The sequence below is a fragment of the Callorhinus ursinus genome, unplaced genomic scaffold (assembly GCF_003265705.2).
Source record: "Callorhinus ursinus isolate GAN/ISIS: 27379988/994484 unplaced genomic scaffold, GSC_fseal_2.0 scaffold4, whole genome shotgun sequence".
NCBI classification, from domain to species: domain Eukaryota; kingdom Metazoa; phylum Chordata; class Mammalia; order Carnivora; family Otariidae; genus Callorhinus; species Callorhinus ursinus.
The window spans coordinates 61,558,589-61,576,198 of record NW_027397066.1 but is presented as its reverse complement, the minus strand read 5'-3'; the positions used below and the strand labels follow the sequence as shown (position 1 = coordinate 61,576,198).

At 40.9% G+C, this 17,610-nt stretch overlaps 1 protein-coding gene across 5 annotated transcripts in view; it reads right to left on the bottom strand.

The window, feature by feature from the left end:
* SEPTIN11 (septin 11) overlaps positions 1–17,610 on the bottom strand; it is an 89,123-nt gene that overhangs the window by 38,213 nt on the left and 33,300 nt on the right. For all 5 annotated transcript variants that reach the window (XM_073891809.1, XM_073891811.1, XM_073891810.1 and 2 more), the window contains exon 2: positions 7,129–7,243. In XM_073891809.1, coding sequence (XP_073747910.1) covers positions 7,129–7,243 — 115 coding nt within the window. The remainder of the gene's footprint in view (positions 1–7,128; positions 7,244–17,610) is intronic.

Below are 17,610 nucleotides of genomic sequence, written 5' to 3'. Positions count from 1 at the left end.
CCCTCTCCCTTTGCCCCTCCCTCTGCCCCCCTGCCCGCCCCCCCGCTCTTGTGCTCCCTCTCTCTCTCAAATGAATAAAATCTTAAATAAAAAAAAAGCCCATCAATAAAAGATCTCTAAACTAGTCTCTGCCCCCTAATGTAATAGAGCTCAATAGCTGATACCCAAGATTCATGGCTTAACAAAGTAACTTTGAGCAAAACAAAGTTACTACGTAATGGATAGAGAAACAAATAGAGCTCTCGCTCTTCGATACTTAGAATCTGGTAGGCAATTCAATACTGAAGGCGCTGGAGTCATTTTCAGTATCTGCTACATGTGTACCTTTCTCAAGGGCAGCAAAGTTCTTTTCCAGATTTACCCATTTTCAGAACATGGACAAAAGAACAACAGCAGAACTACCTTATAAAGGTCTCTGCACAAGGTTAAAGTTTCTCTCAGTACAAAGTGACCCAGTTAACTTTCATCTCTTTCCCTAAGAACAGCAATGAAGACTTCAATTTACATGGTTAAGGATTCCAGGTTACCTAGATAGGACTGAAATTACCATCTCATTTTTCTAGGTTGAGAATTAGTTAAGCACATGTGAATCAGGAATAGCGTGCTTTGTTTTGTTTTTTGTTTTTAAGGCAAGGTAATTTTAATTGTCATTTACATTAAGGTGGAAATTATGAACAATTAGCATTCCAGGCACTACTTACAGCACGGGGTTAATCAATGGGTTGGAAAAACCACAGTTCCTCTAAATTTCAGAGTGCATTGCTTTCCATTTCTATGCTCTGTGCTTTTAAGGGCCGTAATTAGACACAGCTACTCTTGCAGCAGTGTGATTCACCACAGCAGTTGAGAAGGCAATGACAGATTTTGGAATAAGAGGAATTACAGAACTAGGGGAGTTCTGAGTGCATCAGTTTATGAGGCCTCTCTCTATCCTCAGAAAGCAGGGCATCTTCTAGAATTCTGAGCTACCCAAAGAGCAAAAAGTCTTCATTCTAACTGAGTAACTGAAAGCTTACTGGGCACAGGTTTGGATTCAAACCCAACAACCATAACAATATTTTGAGAAAATAAATGACTAACACCAACTTTGAAGCATTTCAGAACTCCCTAGCGGAGTATCTGGCATAGAACAGGCATTTATTAAAAGTTAATTAAGGCAAAAAATGATCACGGTGATAATTTATACTGAGATTTGCCATTTTGGTAGATTTTTCAGAGTTTGTTGTTTATTCTGTTATAAATACATCTGTCTAAACATTCCGTTGTTACAGTCGAGATTTACTCTTAAAGAGCTATCTGTGGCTTCTGTTTCTCTTGCTCCTGCGGAGGCTGGTGAACAGGACACCCATATCAAAGTGGAAAGCAGTACTACGTCTTCCATTCTATTCTCAGGCTTATTTAAACCACAGGCTCTGAGCTGGACATGAGAAGGAGGGGGAGGGGGAGGGGGAGGAGGAGGAGGAGGAGAAGAAAGAAAAAAGAAAAAGAAAAAAAGACCCAGAAGGGTTGTATTATTAATTAGAAGGTAACTGTAGGGGCGCTGGGGTGGCTCAGTCAGTTAAGTGTCTGCCTTCAGCTCAGGTCATGATCCCGGGGTCCTGGGTCCTGGGGATCAAGCCCCACATCGGGCTCCTTGCTCCTCGGGGAGTCTGCTTCTCTCTCTTCGTCTGCCTGCCACTCCCCCTGGTTGTGCTCATTCTCTCTCTGTCAAATAAATAAGTAAAATCTTTATAAAAAAAAAAAAAAAAGACGGTAACTGTAGATTGGTCAAAGACCCAATCCATGATTCAGCACCTTTTACTGACTGCCAAGTCTGGCAACTTGTTCAATTATCCAAATAATTGTGCATGAAGGTCGGCCTGCCTCCTCTTAATATTCTAGAATTTTATTCTTGGATGAAGCCCGATAATCAGAGAGCTATGTATCTAAGCTGTGTTGTTTTAACTCCTCATCGAATCACCTTTGATGAAACATGCTTTGTCTAATACCACCAGCCTGCATGAGGGACTTGAAAGAACAGCATATTACACTTGGCATTGCATGGATTAACTGCACTGATCTAGGGAATACTTAGGAATCTAGACCTAACTGCAGAGACATGTACCGTATCTCTTCTGAAAACCCATGGGGGAGATTTTTCTAGGTGAAACTGTTTCATCTGGAGCAACTGTTTTGTTTTTACTTTACAAATACTATAAATCTGTCATTGTTAAACGTTTAACTTATGTTTGGCACATAATATGTGCTCAGTATTTTTTGGCTGAATGGATTCATTCCATGCTCTGACCACTGGCTGAGAGTTAAATGTATCCCTGATAGAATTGCTACAGACTGACTTGATAGCTTTGAGTTCTGACTCTTTTCCTGGCTTCTCTTTATTTTCTGGGGTTAATTTTATCTTTATTCATTTACTCATTCATTTTGCCCTGTAAATCATTTCAAATCCTTTCCTGGAAAAGCAAAATGGGATAAAAATGTATACCTGAAACTAATGTGACATTGTGTCAACTATACCCAAATAAAAAAAAAAAAACTTAATAAAATTCTTGAGAAAAAAAAAGATTTAGGGGTAAAATTGAACATTTAAGTGTAAAATTAAACATTTAAGTATAAAAATGAACATAAAACAGTTTATGTTCATACTATAGTCTTGGCTAAAAAGATCTTAAACTTGCATGGTTTCTACTCCTCTTCTGTCATCCTCTCAAAACAACTATGGTTGGATTATAAGAAAGATTTCTATTTTCAAGACATATTATTAATTTACTTTGACCCTACTACTGAACTGGTTGCCCTTCAAAAGCAGGGATGTTACAGTATTTTATCCATCTTTGTATATACACAAAGAACTTACATACTTCTGGATCAATGTTGAAGCTTCTCATAGAGCTAATGCCATTTTGGAAAATGAATAAGGTACATAAATTTTAAATTGTGAAGAAAGGCTAAATTTTGATTCCCTAGAGAAATACAGCATGGATAAGAAAGAAAAGGCTTTGTTTAAATACAAGTGCAGCTCTGGGGGTGATTTAGTATGTTGTAAGCAAGATGTAGCGGGAGTGAGGGGGGAGGCAATGAACTCCTGGGTGTTCCGGCATCCAATTTAACATCAAGAATTTCCTTCCCTGTTAAGTGAACACCACTCTCCTCTTTATTACATTTCTTTCCAGGATTCAACAGAGATGGGTTCTAATACCAGACATTTAACTCATGGCCTCTAAAACTAGACTAAGCTCATGCCAGGATTAGTTACTGCCCTGGTTTGTTTCCCCTCTTTGCAACCTAACAGCTCTTGCCACAAAATAAAATTACAATTCCAAGGCTTTTTTGTTAAACATGATCAGTTTCCTTACTAGGATCGTAACTTTTTTTTTTTTAAATTCTCAATTCCCTCCCGTAATTATCACATGAAAATAATGATGCTATAAATACCACACATTTGCATACGGTGTTAAAAAAATACAAATGGACAGTAGAGTGACAATGTGAAAAGAAAGTACCATGGATATGCTTAAATGAAATGTCACCTACTCCTCTAAGTGGCTGTCAAAATATTTTGATCAACTAGAATACTTTTTCATAGACTCTTACTTTAAAAATAGATGGACCATTATGGATGGAAGTGGAGGGTATTATGCTGAGTAAAATAAGTCAATGAGAGAAAGACAATTATCATATGGTTTCCCTCATAGGTAGAATATAAGAAACAGCACAGAGGATCATAGGGGAAGGGAGGGAAAACTGAATGGGAAGTCATCAGAGAGGGAGAAACACCAAGAGAGACTCTTAACTCTAGAAAACAAACTGAGGGTTGGTGGGGGGATGAGGTAACTGGGTGATGGGCATTAAGGAGGGCACGTGGTATGATGAGCACTGGGTGTTATATGCAACTGATGAATTATTGAACACTACATCTGAAACTAATGATGTACTATATGTTGGCTAATTGAATTTAAACAATAAAAAATAAATAAACATAGATGGACCATTAATCGGCAGTGAGAGTTGTTTTCTTATACAGATATTTTGCTGTAAATTATTTGTGGCAAAGGGATTTGATGTGTTCTACCCTCTGTGGACAAGTATGCTTAATACTTAATGCTGACATCCCTGAACCCCGTCTCCCAAAGAGCTAATGCTGGCTCCAACCAGAGGGCTCCAGAGTCATGGAAGAGAATCTGGTCAGCTAGATATACCAGCATGGAGGAATAGCTAGGACTTACTGTAGAGTTAAAAAAAAAAAAAAAAAAAAGAAAGAAAAGAAAAGAAAGGAAAAAGGAAGGCGCAGAAGAATATGAACAGCATGATCTCATTTGTGTAAAACCAAAACATAAAAGTGCTCCCATAATCGTGAGAGCTGTTTATGCCTGTCCAGTGTGTGTCTCTTCCGTGCCCAACCTCCTTTCTGATCATGTCTTCTTTCTCGCAGGGCACCATTTGTGTTTTGTAGTTAGCTAACCCCATATCCCACCCCGAGTGAGCATATGACTCAGGCCTGGTCAGAGACGTCCTATGACTGTTCAGCGAGACTTGTCAAGAACAGCGGGTTCTTTCCTCGGGGGTTGCTAAGCCGACAACTGCTGGAAGCCATACTAGCCTCCTGAAGAAAAAGCCTGAACATGAAGCCAAGCAGAAGCAAGCAGGATGAAGAACCAGAGACACAGCCTTGAAGACACTCTGTGATTCCCTAGAGCCAGCTGTTCTTAATTACATGATTCAATATATTATTTTTTTAGCGTGCTTTGGAGTTGCAGAGGCCTCTTGAGTTTAAACTGGACTTCTGGAATTCTCTGTGAAAATTTTCCTAATACAAAAACACAGAGAAACACAACACTGTTGGCTTTGAAGATGGAGGAAAGGGTCCACAAGCCAAGGATGCAGGTGGCCTCCAGAAGCTGGCAACAGCAAGGAAATGTGAGTTCCCCCAGAGGTTCTGGAAAGAAACTCAGCCCTGTGGATGCCTTAATTTTAGCCTGGTAAGACACATATGGGACTTCTACAGAACCATAAGATAATAAGCCAGTGTTGTTTTAAGCCACCAAAAATAATTTTTTAAGTACAGAAAAATGTAGAAGATTTCTAGAAGGATTCCACAGTGCTACCTCTGTGGAATGGAAATGAGGGCAGGAGGGGAAACGGGGCAGGGAGAGCTTATAATTTTTTAAAAAACAAGTATGTATTATTTTAAATTAAAAAACTAATTTTAAACATGTTTAAGAATGAGCCCAGAATAAAAATCTAAAAATCAAAGGCATTATCACCTACCCAGGACAGTCAGAATAGCAGCTGCTTTACAAATCCATCCGGGCAGCGTGGATGTGGCTTGTGATGAATTCCAACTGGCATCATAATTGTGCTATTGAACACACAGAGTCAGCCAATGAGCCAATACACCCCACTGCACACCACACACCGGCTCAAACCAGGTCCTTCCAGCAAACCCAATCCCACTGAAAGGCATTATCCTACTTGCAGGCGCTGGGATATAACTCCCACATGTATTCTTGAAGCTGATTTTAGAGACAGGGCTGAGGGAGGCAGGGAAGAGAAGCCAGAATAGTAACTGGCCTCTAATTTAGCACGCTCTTCAATAGAAAATCAACAAATTGCCAACAAATTGCTACGCTAATGAAGAATTGCCCTGCTCTGCAATGAGCATTTACCCTAAGAGAAAAGACAACTCATTTATGCCACTCTGTAGAACGAGCTGCCATTCAGGAGCTCCCCTGCTGAATTTTAAACAGCTTCATGTAGGGGAAAGGGGAATGCATGAGAGCTGGTTTCTTTGGTCATGTTTCTCTCCAGTTATTGTCTTATCCAACGCTTTCAGACATAATGCCGGAGTGCAAGCTGGTCTAGTGTACAAGTCGGTTGTGGCTTTCTACAAATGAACACCCAATACAGGGGCTACATTGAATATGCTCAGGTTTTTTGAAAAAGAAAATATCTGGCCCTCCCCCTAATAACTAACAAATTTTTTAAATGGTGGTTCTTATATTCAATGCCTACCTTTTTTAAATTCACTTCATTTTACCTGGACAAGAGAAATAAGTCTGGTACATTCTGCCAAGCTTAGGGGAAGGATGGTCCACTTGGCTATATATGTAATTTCTTCTGGTCTAGCTCAGAGTGATGTCTCCGAAACACACACCCGGAGGACAACAGGACAATGGCAACAAAACAATGCAGCCCAAACCATTTCACTGCTGTACAGCCTGGCCATTCATCAGGAGTGACAAAGAAGGAAAGGCCATTATCTGTGCCAGGGGCATCTCTTGCTTCAAACCAACAGATTTACACTTCTATTTTCCTCTTTCCCCCCCCCCACCTTCTTTTCTGCCTTTCCTTTAAAAAGAATATGGCTAGAGAGAAGAAAAATACCAAGGCCAGAGGCCTAGACTAATGTACAATATCTACAAGATATGAATAAAACATACTGAGGAGGCAGATAAATCAATTCTCGTGGGGGGTTTTTTCTATTTATCTACCAGGGAAAAAACTAAGGTTAGTTTTAGATTCCAATTTAAAGACAAAAGTTTAACTTGATAATTCGGGCAGAAAACTTATTTCAAATATAAAACAGAATTTTAAATTCTTTTGCTCTAAAAACCAAAAATGTAAACATTATGTTTATTAAGGAAGTTAGAGTAATTTCAGGTTTTACTTACATTAGGTTGTATACCTTTGAAAAGACTTCAATGGAGGTTACTATTGCACTGTAGTCATAAATTCTCAAAATGTTTTTGAATGATCTTACTATGTATGTTCATATCACTTCCTTCGTTCAACTTCCTATAGTCTAGTTAGGATCTAAGTCTCTCCCCCCACCAAAAATTAAAATAAGTGTTTTAATAACAATACTGAACTGACCATTTGAATGTGTGACACAAATAAAAATAACAATTTGAGTAACATCGCAAAGCTTATGAAACATTTACCAAATACAAGTCTCAATCTGTGTAACTATGTGACATATATCTGTGTATATTATTGTCCTACTTTACTAATGAAAGAAAGACGAGTAAAAATGTCATTCCCCTATTTCCCTGAAATGTGCGCCTCTGATAGTCACCTGCCAACACCTAAGGATCAGACTCCTCGCTCAGCAGCAAGAGATGAGTCACTTACCAACACACAGGATGTTGAAACAGAATCCTTGAGAAGTAGACTTATTGACCAGCTGGTCTGGGAGACTGTCAAATCCAACATGTCCAGAAAGGGACAAGTTCCGAAGCTCTTCATTCTGGAATTTCAGAGGGAAACGTTTGAGAATTCATGAACCATGCCACCTGAGTCACCTACAGGTGGATATTACCCTCTCCCTCCCTCTCTTCTTAACCGCACGGAAAAAGAAGATCCCCTCTAAACCCACATCCTCCTTGCCTTCAGTTGCTCTTCCACAAAATCACACTGACTCCCAAAGCAGACTCTATCCCAAGGAGTCTCACTTCTGGTTACAAGTGTCCTGGTCCAGGGAAATATGAGGTTCTAGCGGTGCTATTTCAGATATGCATTAAGTGACATAAAAAAAACAACCATGTTGATGGCTTCAAGAATTCAAGAAAAATTTTCAATTTACTTTCAATCCAGAGTGTAAAATAAGTAACACTCTTTTAGATACAGAAAGGAACTCTGAGACCCTCAGAATGGAAGATACATACTTGTTCCGATTATAAAAATTCTGTAACCACCATAAATGCAACATATTTAAAACTATTCACTTCTTGAATTGGTCCTGTCTCCACCATCAGCTATACAGGCTTTTTGGGGCATCTTTGCTTTCCCCTGCGCAGCACCCAACACAGGCTCTGCACTCGCTGGACCTTCTCAGAGTTTACTGAAGGAGACTGGGGTAAGGTAGTTATCATACACTTAAAAATTTGGATGATTCATGCTATTTTATAATGGTGCTGACTGCCTCCATGACTTTGAATGCATCTCATATGTATTGGAGGTAATCTATGAAAACTTTCCTTCCCAAGAAAACAGAGGTGAGCTATGGTCCTTCAATTACAACATCATGGTTATGGTTTGGGATTCCAGAAACTAGATATTGAAAGCCTCCTTGAAAACAAGACTCCTGGTGTTCTTTCTGGTTCTGTTACCAGTGATCTTTAATATTCAAAATACTGAAGTTTGAAAGACAAAATGAGCCTCAAAACCCTATTTTTTTAATAAAAAAGAAAAAGCTTTGCACAGGATCATTTCATCGATATTTTTAAAAAGATTGGTTTTCATTATTCTTCTACTTGTTACATAATGATGACAGTGATTTCTCTTAATAATCAAGGACTGAGACTCCATTTTCACATCACTATGGTCACTATCTAGGCAGAGAAATACGACTCCCTAAATACAATGATTTTAAAGGAATGTTTTATGAACAATATAATGGCTAAGGTCCTTGCCGCTCTAGAATTCTAATTCCATGAAATACAACTAAAAACCGGCACAATGCCCGAATACCATGGTGGCAGCTGCAGGTTTGAGGTCAATGGGACAGAGAGCAGATGCCTAGTCTATGAATAGTTTCCTTGAAACCTGCCAACAGTGAACATGAGACTCAAGAGTAGGCACTTATCCTTGAACAGGATGGCATGGTCGACAGCTCCCCAAGCAGCTTTGGTGGCAGGCCCCCACGGGCAGAGGCCCCCACGGGCAGCAGGCCTGGTAGCTGGCCAGGCCTCCTCACACCAGCACGTGGACCTAATTCTACCACCTGCCCCTTCCTCTTCCATACCTCAAAGGTTCAGACATCAGGTATTTTTAGGGTGTTTACCACATCCTCCAAGACTTGGAGGAGGAGGATTTGAAATGAGTCTGGGTTATATTTAGAACTCTTTCCACCACAGCTGTGCAGTGGCTGTTGTGCATCAGGCCGGGAGATGCCACCACACCAGCCTTCATTTGAGCTGCATCTCTGACCTGAAGAGTCAGTGAATGGCCTGAAAAGAGGCAAAGCAGGGAAGAACCATCATCCCACGCTCCCCCCTCTCCCCCACCACAACAATTCTTTTCATTTCCGGGGGGGGGGGGGAGGCGGGGGGAGTGGTTTATTATTGTGGATTCTGCATTGTTGGGTTTTTAGATTCAGATAGATATCCACCCATGAGCCAATCCTGGGAAAGGATCAGAGTTAGTAATTATAGCTCTCATCCCAGAACCCAATGCACAGCATCTCATATTCTCACCATTTCCAAAACACGAGAAACCACCCACACACCCACTGAGTATTTTTATACCCACTGAAAACCACATACAAAATGAAGGGTTATAAAACAGTTCGGTCTTGAAATTTTTTTAATTTAAATTTATTTCTTCAGAGTCTGTGTTCTAACCTTGTAATATGAAATATGTAAATTTTATATAGCCATTTTAGAATTCCATAATTTGAGCCTAATTCTCTGCCCAGTATTAAAGAAACTTGGAGGGTCATTGGCCATCAGTATGTGATTGGAAAAAGGGAAGTAGGAAGTTCCTCCTGCGGTTCATGAGCAGGCTTAAAAACTGGAAAGTGCTGTAGGAAAAGCAAAGAGCGGCTCTAAGTCACACACAACAGCAGCTGAACTGAATTCCTACGCCCCAGAATTTTAGGTGACCATGTTTCCTGCTTCTTGCCTTAGCTATCTCTCCTCCAAAAAGTGTAAGATCTCTTTTGAGTCTACGGGTGCAGTCTTAGGCAATTTCATATATTGTCATGTCCTTAACCACTATCACACATCTGGAAATGACTCTCAGCTTTTTATCTCTAATACTGAACTTTTTGCCTGAGTTCCAGTTCTGAATCTCTATCAAAGGGATGATTCTCTTGGGCTGTCCCACCTGTACCTCAAACTGATGTTCATGAAACTGAAATCATATTTCTCCATCCCAAACCCTATTTCTGTTAATGGCACTTAGGTTATGCCCCCCCATCCCTTGCATAAATTCCAAAGTGTTATCAAGACCATAGCCTCCTCCCCTTTACTCCTACGGACTCAACCACCTTCTATCTGGTCCCCTTACCTCCACCCCATTCCCTCTAATCCCTCCTCTCTCTACTTTGCTGCAAAAGGGATCTCTGAATTCAAAGGCCCCCAATCCACACTCCTTGGACTGCCATCCCAGGGCCTCCATGGGCCAATCCCTAATCTCTTACCTAATCTCCCACTTCTCCCCATAGGACACCTTTCACTGCAGCTAACCTGAATTCCTTACTATTCCTGAGACAACCCCACATTTCTCCCCATCAGAGTTTATTCACACTATTTCCTCTATCTGGGAAGACCTTATAGTCAATGTTTACATATCCAAACCTTCCAGATACTGCTGAAATGTAATCTCCAGCATTATCTTTATTATTAAATCTCAGAGAGAATTTCAGTAAACATACCCCTTACCAATGAAAGGAAAATGATGATTGGATGAAGATGGGTCAGGCCATTTGGCATTCCAGGACCATCATAACGGCTAACATTTATTGACCATTTCCAATGTTCCAGGAAAGCCTTAATAATGAACTAGTTAATTTATCTTAACAATTCTATAAGATAGTTACTATTATGACCCAACCTCAACTTTTGATGAGAAAACAGAGGCACTTAAGTTTAGTAACTTGTCCAACATCACACAGTAAGCTGAGGAGCTAAAATCTGAGCCCAGAAGTCAGGCTGTAGAATCCAGAGACCTTGCACTTAGTCACTGGTATAGCAGGATGATCTACTAAGTTCTCAGACAGCCCCAGACAATACAATGGTTTTAGCTGGTATCAAAATCCAATACGTTAAAGTAGGGAGGAAAAAAAAAAAAAAACTCTCTAAAGTCATAATTCTTTGGCAACCATAAGAGACGGAAGGTGAGAATTAGAATTGGCAAAGTAGCTCTAAATATATTTTCACTGGTCCTGGCAATGCCAAGGCCAGACTTTGATTTTTGCAGCCACAGCACATGAAGCCAGTAATATAAGGCTTAGTTTTGACCATTCTTTAAATGAAAGTGCCAACATGGAACCACTAAGTAAGTAACTCTAAGACCTTAGTTGATTTAGTCCTCCATTTGCTAATCTATCTATGGAGGATTTGTACTTACATGATTTCTATGCCTACTCCATCTTGAAATGGGTTGTGACTAATTCTATGGTATAAAATAATTTAACAACCTTTTTTCTCTTTTCGGGTCACCTCCTCACGGACACAATTATTTATTTGCTCATTCAAAAATACTCACTGTTCAAAGCAGTAAGGGACCAGATGTTATTTTTGTTATTCATTGATAAATACTCCTCCTGCCCTTAAGAGGTTTACCATTTAGGGGCACCCAGGTGGTTCAGTTGGTTAAGCAGTCGACTCCCGATTTCGGCTCAGGTCATGATCTCAGAGTCCTGGGATCGAGTCTCACATTGGGCTCTGCACTCAGTGGGGAGCCTGCTTGAGGATTCTCTCTCCCTCTCCCTTTGCCCCTCCCCCAACTCCCCCACTTGTGCACTCACATGCTCTCTCTCTCCCTTTAGAGAGACAGAGAGAGAGAGCGAGAGAGAGAGCGAGCGAGCATGGTGGGGGGAGGTGAGGAGCAGAGGGAGAAGGGTAGAGAAATCCAAGCAGACGCCATGCTCTGCATGGAGCCCGACTCGGGGCTTGATCTCAGGACCCCAAGATCACAACCCCAATTGAAACCAAGAATCAGACACTCAACTGACACCACCCAGGCACCCCTAAAATAAATAAATATTAAAAAAAAAAAAGAGGTTTATCACTAGCAGTAGAGACCGGACATCAATTAATATAATACCACTAAGGATTAAAGTGATAAATACCATGACTTTATGGTTGATATGAGAAGGAGCTTTTGGCTAGGGAAATTCAAGAACACCTTTTGGAGGCCAGAGCTCCCCAACTCTACCAGGGGAACAAAAGTCCAGCTTGCAGAAGCCTTCTAGATAAATGCCGTCTATGCCCAAAGGGTCACTTTACTATGAATTTATACTCTGAAGTTTATAATCAACAAATTTTTTCAGAAGATGCCTAGCTGACTTCATTACTAAAATAATTATAAAGTAAATTATTTAAGAATGTGTGCCAACACCTACGTTCTGAGTGCTGCTTTAAAAGAAGTTCCACAGGGGCACCTGAGTGGCTTGATCGGTTGGGCATCTGCCTCTTGATTTCAGCTCCAGTTGTGATCTCGAGGTCATGAGATCAAGCCCCGCATCAGGCTCAATGCTGGGCATGGAGCTGGCTTGGGATTCTCTCTCTCCCTCTGCCCCTCCCCTCCCCATGTGCTTGCGTGTGCTCTCTCTCTCTCTCTCTAAATAAAATAAAATAAGTTCCACAACTCCAAATCTTGCTTAACCAGGAGCAGGATGGCAAGGGGTTTGGAGTCAGAAAGCCATGGATTTGAATCCCAGCTTTGCTTCCTACTTTTCTTAGTCTCTGATGGAGCACTTGGCAGGGTGGTTGGGAGGAGTTAAGGAATCAGTAAGTATGAGAGTGCCTAGCACTTAAGGTCCTCGGGAAACGTGGGTTTCCTTTTTCTAATTAGGTGGGAGGAAAAGATGACTGATTTTAAAATCCGAAATGAATGAGCTCTGCCAGTGCTGTTCAGCATGCCAGGAGATGCTGCTGATTAGCAAAACCCGCAGACTAACCAGGAAAGAAAAATCACAAAGGGAAGAACAGAATGAACAAAAAGGAAGTAGAGGAGAGAGAGAAGATTCTAGCTGGAAGAAAATTCACCCTAAATAGGAAAGTCATTTACAAAGCTGGGGGAAAAGCCATAGAATCACATTCCTATTTGCAGGCATCAACATCCTCCACAGCTGGAAACCATTCCGGATTCCCCTCTTCATTTTTCCCCTCTATTTTAATCCAGCTCAGAGCCTCCTGAAACTGGATGTGCACAGATGGGTTCTATTCACCATATTCAAAGTGAAATGATATCCCCTTTCTTTGCTTTTAAAACTGAAGGCTTCCCTGGTGTGGTTAGGTAATCTATGGTTGCTGATCCTTATCAGCCGGCAGAAGCATGGGAGCACGTTACCAAGGTGATATATGTTTTACTGTATGTTGCAAACAATTAGACTTAATTTTTACCTTTAAAAATAGATACTACCATTTAAATTTAGAAAGATTTCACCCCTTTAAAATGATATTTTTTTAAATGTGAGCAATAACTTTTATGCATTCATTTAGAGAGCTGAAGATTTTGTTGACAAGAAGTGGCAATTACATTCTTCTCAAAGCATCATATTATAGATGATAAGTTATATTGACCCAAGTCAAAGCCTCATCTGTAAATGAGATTTCACCCAAAGGCCTCTAAGCAAAAGTCTTTGGTTCTAATGTTAATTCTAAGGTTTCTTGAATCTGGAAATCACACATGCATAAATCCAATTCTGTCATGTTGCTTGAGGACAGCCAACACAAGGTAAAAAATTCCTGGTAGTATATTTTCTCTTGCCAAAACAAAACAGCTCAATTTTTACATGACCCTTGAAAGCGAGTTTCTATCAGTTATCCTAGGAAACTCCAAACCTTATAGAAATCTGTGTGTTTGCCTCTGTTTTCCAGCTTAACTTTTCATTTTTGCTTAACTGTAATAATTACGACTTAGTTTTTTAAAAAGTTATAAAAAGTTCACCCTTTGCAACTGCCCTGCTTAAAAACATTTTTTCCTTCAGCTGTATCTGCTGTCTTCCATGAGATTTTCTTTTGAAAAGTGGATTTATAGCCTCAAAACAAAACAGGAAATAACTCTTCTGTGTAAGTTAATCATCTGTGTTCAAGAAAAAAAAAGTAAATCTTTATTCATGCTTTCATTCACTCAACAAATATTTATTGAATACCAACGTGTGCTAGACACTGTGCTAAATGCTAAGGAAGTGATGGTGAGGAAACAAAGCATCCCTAACTCACGGACCATAGTCTAGTGGGGCACATCAATGTTAGTCAAAGAGTCACAAATATATAATCATCAACCATCCAAAAGTGCAGGATGCAGTGCAACCTTACAACTCACGTTGACTGGCACCAGCCTTCACTGTGTAAAATAGCGTTAGTCTGCAGCATTTTTGGATATTAATTTAGCAGATAGCCCCTATGTACAGTTGATGTGCAAGTTTCATGTATTCAGATGAAAACAAAGAGTATTTCTGACCAGCATTGCCTAATGGAAGGAAGCAGAAATGATTAAGACTCAAAGTCTTAAGAAAACGAACGTCCAATTTTAAGTGAAGCTGAGATACAATCGTGGGACATACTCCCTTTGCTCTGTTTTTCCCCACATAAAGAAGATGCCCACTCAGAGAAAAGAGGAGGTACATGTCCCTTCTTCCCCTCAGGTAGTGTCTTGTTTTGAGGTCCTGTTTGAGTGTACAGATGCCACCTAGTTGAAGACAGGCAGAGAAGAACATCCTATTCCTTACATGAAATCCTTGACCGAACACCAGCCAGTACTGGAGAAATCCTGGCCTCACAAACTGCCCAAGAAGTTTTACCCAACTGCCTGATTGATCATTTTCATAAATACACACTCTTATCTAACTACATTTTACAAAGTATTGAACTTGTTTCATATTCTCTTTTAAAGAAAGAAAAGTTGGTGGGAAGATGGGAAACGCCCTTAGTTCCCATGCAAAAGGGAAAACACTGGAATGCTAAATATCTCAAGCCACAACTATGAAGTCCGCATGGGGATGTTTTCAAGGCTAGGCAATGCTGGGGTAATTTCCATAATATAAAATGTCTGAAGCATCTCATTACCAATGAGGATCGCGTTCTTTAAGGATGACTTGGAGAACATCTGTGATTCTGCTTGTCATCTATACCATGAAATCCCAAAGTGAAAGCCAAGAAAACCCCACAGAAATTGTCTCACACAAGCAGCAGAATAGAGAGCCAGGAAGAAGAGAGAACAGTTAAGAGGAAAACCATAAGAGGAAAGAACCTGAGTGTAGCCCAGCTGGAAGCAGGGACTGAGAAGGAGCATCCAAGGGCCAGCCCCCAGGTCAGAAAGCCAGGTAGGTCAGCTCTGAGTGACAAGCCTAGGGAGCCAGCCTCGAAAACACCACCAAAGAACCAGAGAAGATCTTGGTTCATATTGAGTAACTGCCCCAATTTCAAGTGTCATTTCAAAGTAAGTCTCTCCAAAAGACTGCCAGAGAAGGAACAAATTTTGCTTTTCCAGATCCTTGCAAAAATAATGTGTGGGGGTTTTCTTTGGGAGTCGTATGGCTACAGGGAAATTTTACTTTCTAAGTGTTATATTCCTGTAATATTTGAATTATTGCAAAACAAACACCTCACACCTTTTAAACAGAAAATAAAAGATTTTAAACATTGGGAAATGCTAAAAAGGACAATAATAAATAACAAATAAATAATAAAAATCCTTTCAAAGGAGGCAATCCTGCAATTTTTATTGCGGCTAATAGATGGGTGATAGGATAAAATACACAAGCATTTATTTTTTCTAATAACAGAACCCAATCACATTTAAAGTGAAAAAAGTGAGCAGAAAAGCAGAACAGTACAGTGGAAATTGCTTGATGGGGGAAGCCAGAGGAGTCGGGGCAACTCTGCCATTATTTAGCAGCGTGACCTAGGTAGGGTAAGTCATTTAACTTCTCAGCCTCAGTTCTGCCAACTTTAAGATAAAGTACTTCACAGGGGTATTGCAAGAATTAACATAATTCTCTATCCTCAGCTCAGTTGACACACTTTTCTCAGATGGCCTCTTCCTTGCCCACCACGTTCGTGACCTTCCATAGGCTAATTACTGCCTGCCATAACCCGCAGCTCCTCCTCGCTCCCGGGCATCCAGAGCCCAGGCATTGCTAAGCCAACATCTCCTAAGTGGAACTCATGCTATCCCCCATTCAACTTAAATCTGTCCTTCCTCACTTTTTCTTATGTCAAATGGCAACATCTACTTCAAGGAGGTATCACAGAGTCCCCTAGAATAACATTGATCAACATGCACACTGTTAACCCTGATTAAAAATGTACATAAATTTGTAGGCTTCCACCCTCCTGCAAGAAAAAAAAAACAAACCCAAAAAAGTCCACTGTATAATCATTAAACCCCCTGCTGGCCTCTGAATTCAATAGTGAAGACTTCTTGAGGACATCCGTACCAAGCTGGCTTTTGTCCTCTGCGCCCAGATGAAATAACCACCCACCACCCTTTTTTAGCCAAATCTTTCCCACCAAACCCTTTAACGGACTGAATCCCATCTATCAGCTGATTCATGACTTGAATATTCCTCTTCTCCTAATACTACTCCCATTAGGCTTCACCAAAATTTGTACCTGTGTGACATTTTACCACAGTCGTATTCTCCAACCTCCTCATTCTCAGATAAAAGAGGCAGGTACAGCGGCTGATGGGTTTTCCCTAGAAACCGGGCCAGGTGGCGAGACAGGGCCACAGGGACACCCAGCGTCCTGGTGCCTGGTCCACCCTTCTCTCCCTTACACTTGGGCTGGCTCTGAAGGTAAGAATTCATAGTGGTTGCTGAGGGAAGTCTGACACCCAAGCCGGGAAACACAGCACTGCCCGGGTTCTAGGTCTCCACAGGGGCCCCCAGCTCCCTTATGTCTTCTCTACATCCCACCTCCCATCACAGGAACAGCCCACACCACCTCCAAGATCTGCCTGGCTTGTCTGTGATGAAAGTCCCACCTCTGACCCAACAGAAATGAATTCCTCACATAATTAGGAAAAATACTGTTTAAAAGCAGTCCCTAGAAGTGGGTATCTGAAGTGAACAGAGCCCCAGCTGCTGCTTACAACCCTGGATCCCAAGGGGGTGTGGAGGGGGATGGGAGAGGTAGTGCTGAATTATTAGTAAACCAGACTTTCAGCAATCCAGAAATTGTACAAAGTGGAAGCACTTTCTTCTTACAGACAGGATGTCTTTCTAAAAGTCCGTGTGAACTATGAGAGCTTCAGTCTAACTGCATGCCAAGAATTAACAACAACAACAACAAAAAAGACATTTGAAGTTTCCAAAGACGACTCCTTCTTTTTGAGTCAAATGACTAATGCCTGTAACAGCCTAACGTTACAAAGTGCTGATCAGCAGAAAGTCTCATGTTTGGGAATGACGAGGCCCACATGTGCATTCCAGACACCCTTACAAATGCTGCAGTGCTCAGAGGAAGAGGAGGTGGGAGGGAAGCAATGTGACAAACAATCAAGAAGCATTTATAAAGGCACGATCCAATTAGAAACAGATGCTACAGCTGTTCTCTCGCACCGCTGCACATCACAGAGGTGATGAGAAGCCCTTTCCCATGGCTAGCAACCTCGGAAAGTTAATGAGAAAACCAGGGAGGAGGGTCATAATCATCTTAAAATCCTCTGACGCTGCAGTGGGATTCCCAAATAACTGGATTCCGTTTCAAACATATCACCTATCTTGCAGAGGAGAAAACCACCCAAATGCCTCACGGTTGCTCTTTTGCCCTGCCATTACGGTGTGGGATAGCTTCCACACAAACTTTTTTCAGAACAGTGATGAATAGGAGGTCAAAGATTATTAAGGGCCCTTATCAGTTGGAAGTTTCCCCCCTCAACTTCTTATGTATGGTTCTACTCCTCATATTCACACATCAATTCCTTAGTGCTTCCTAT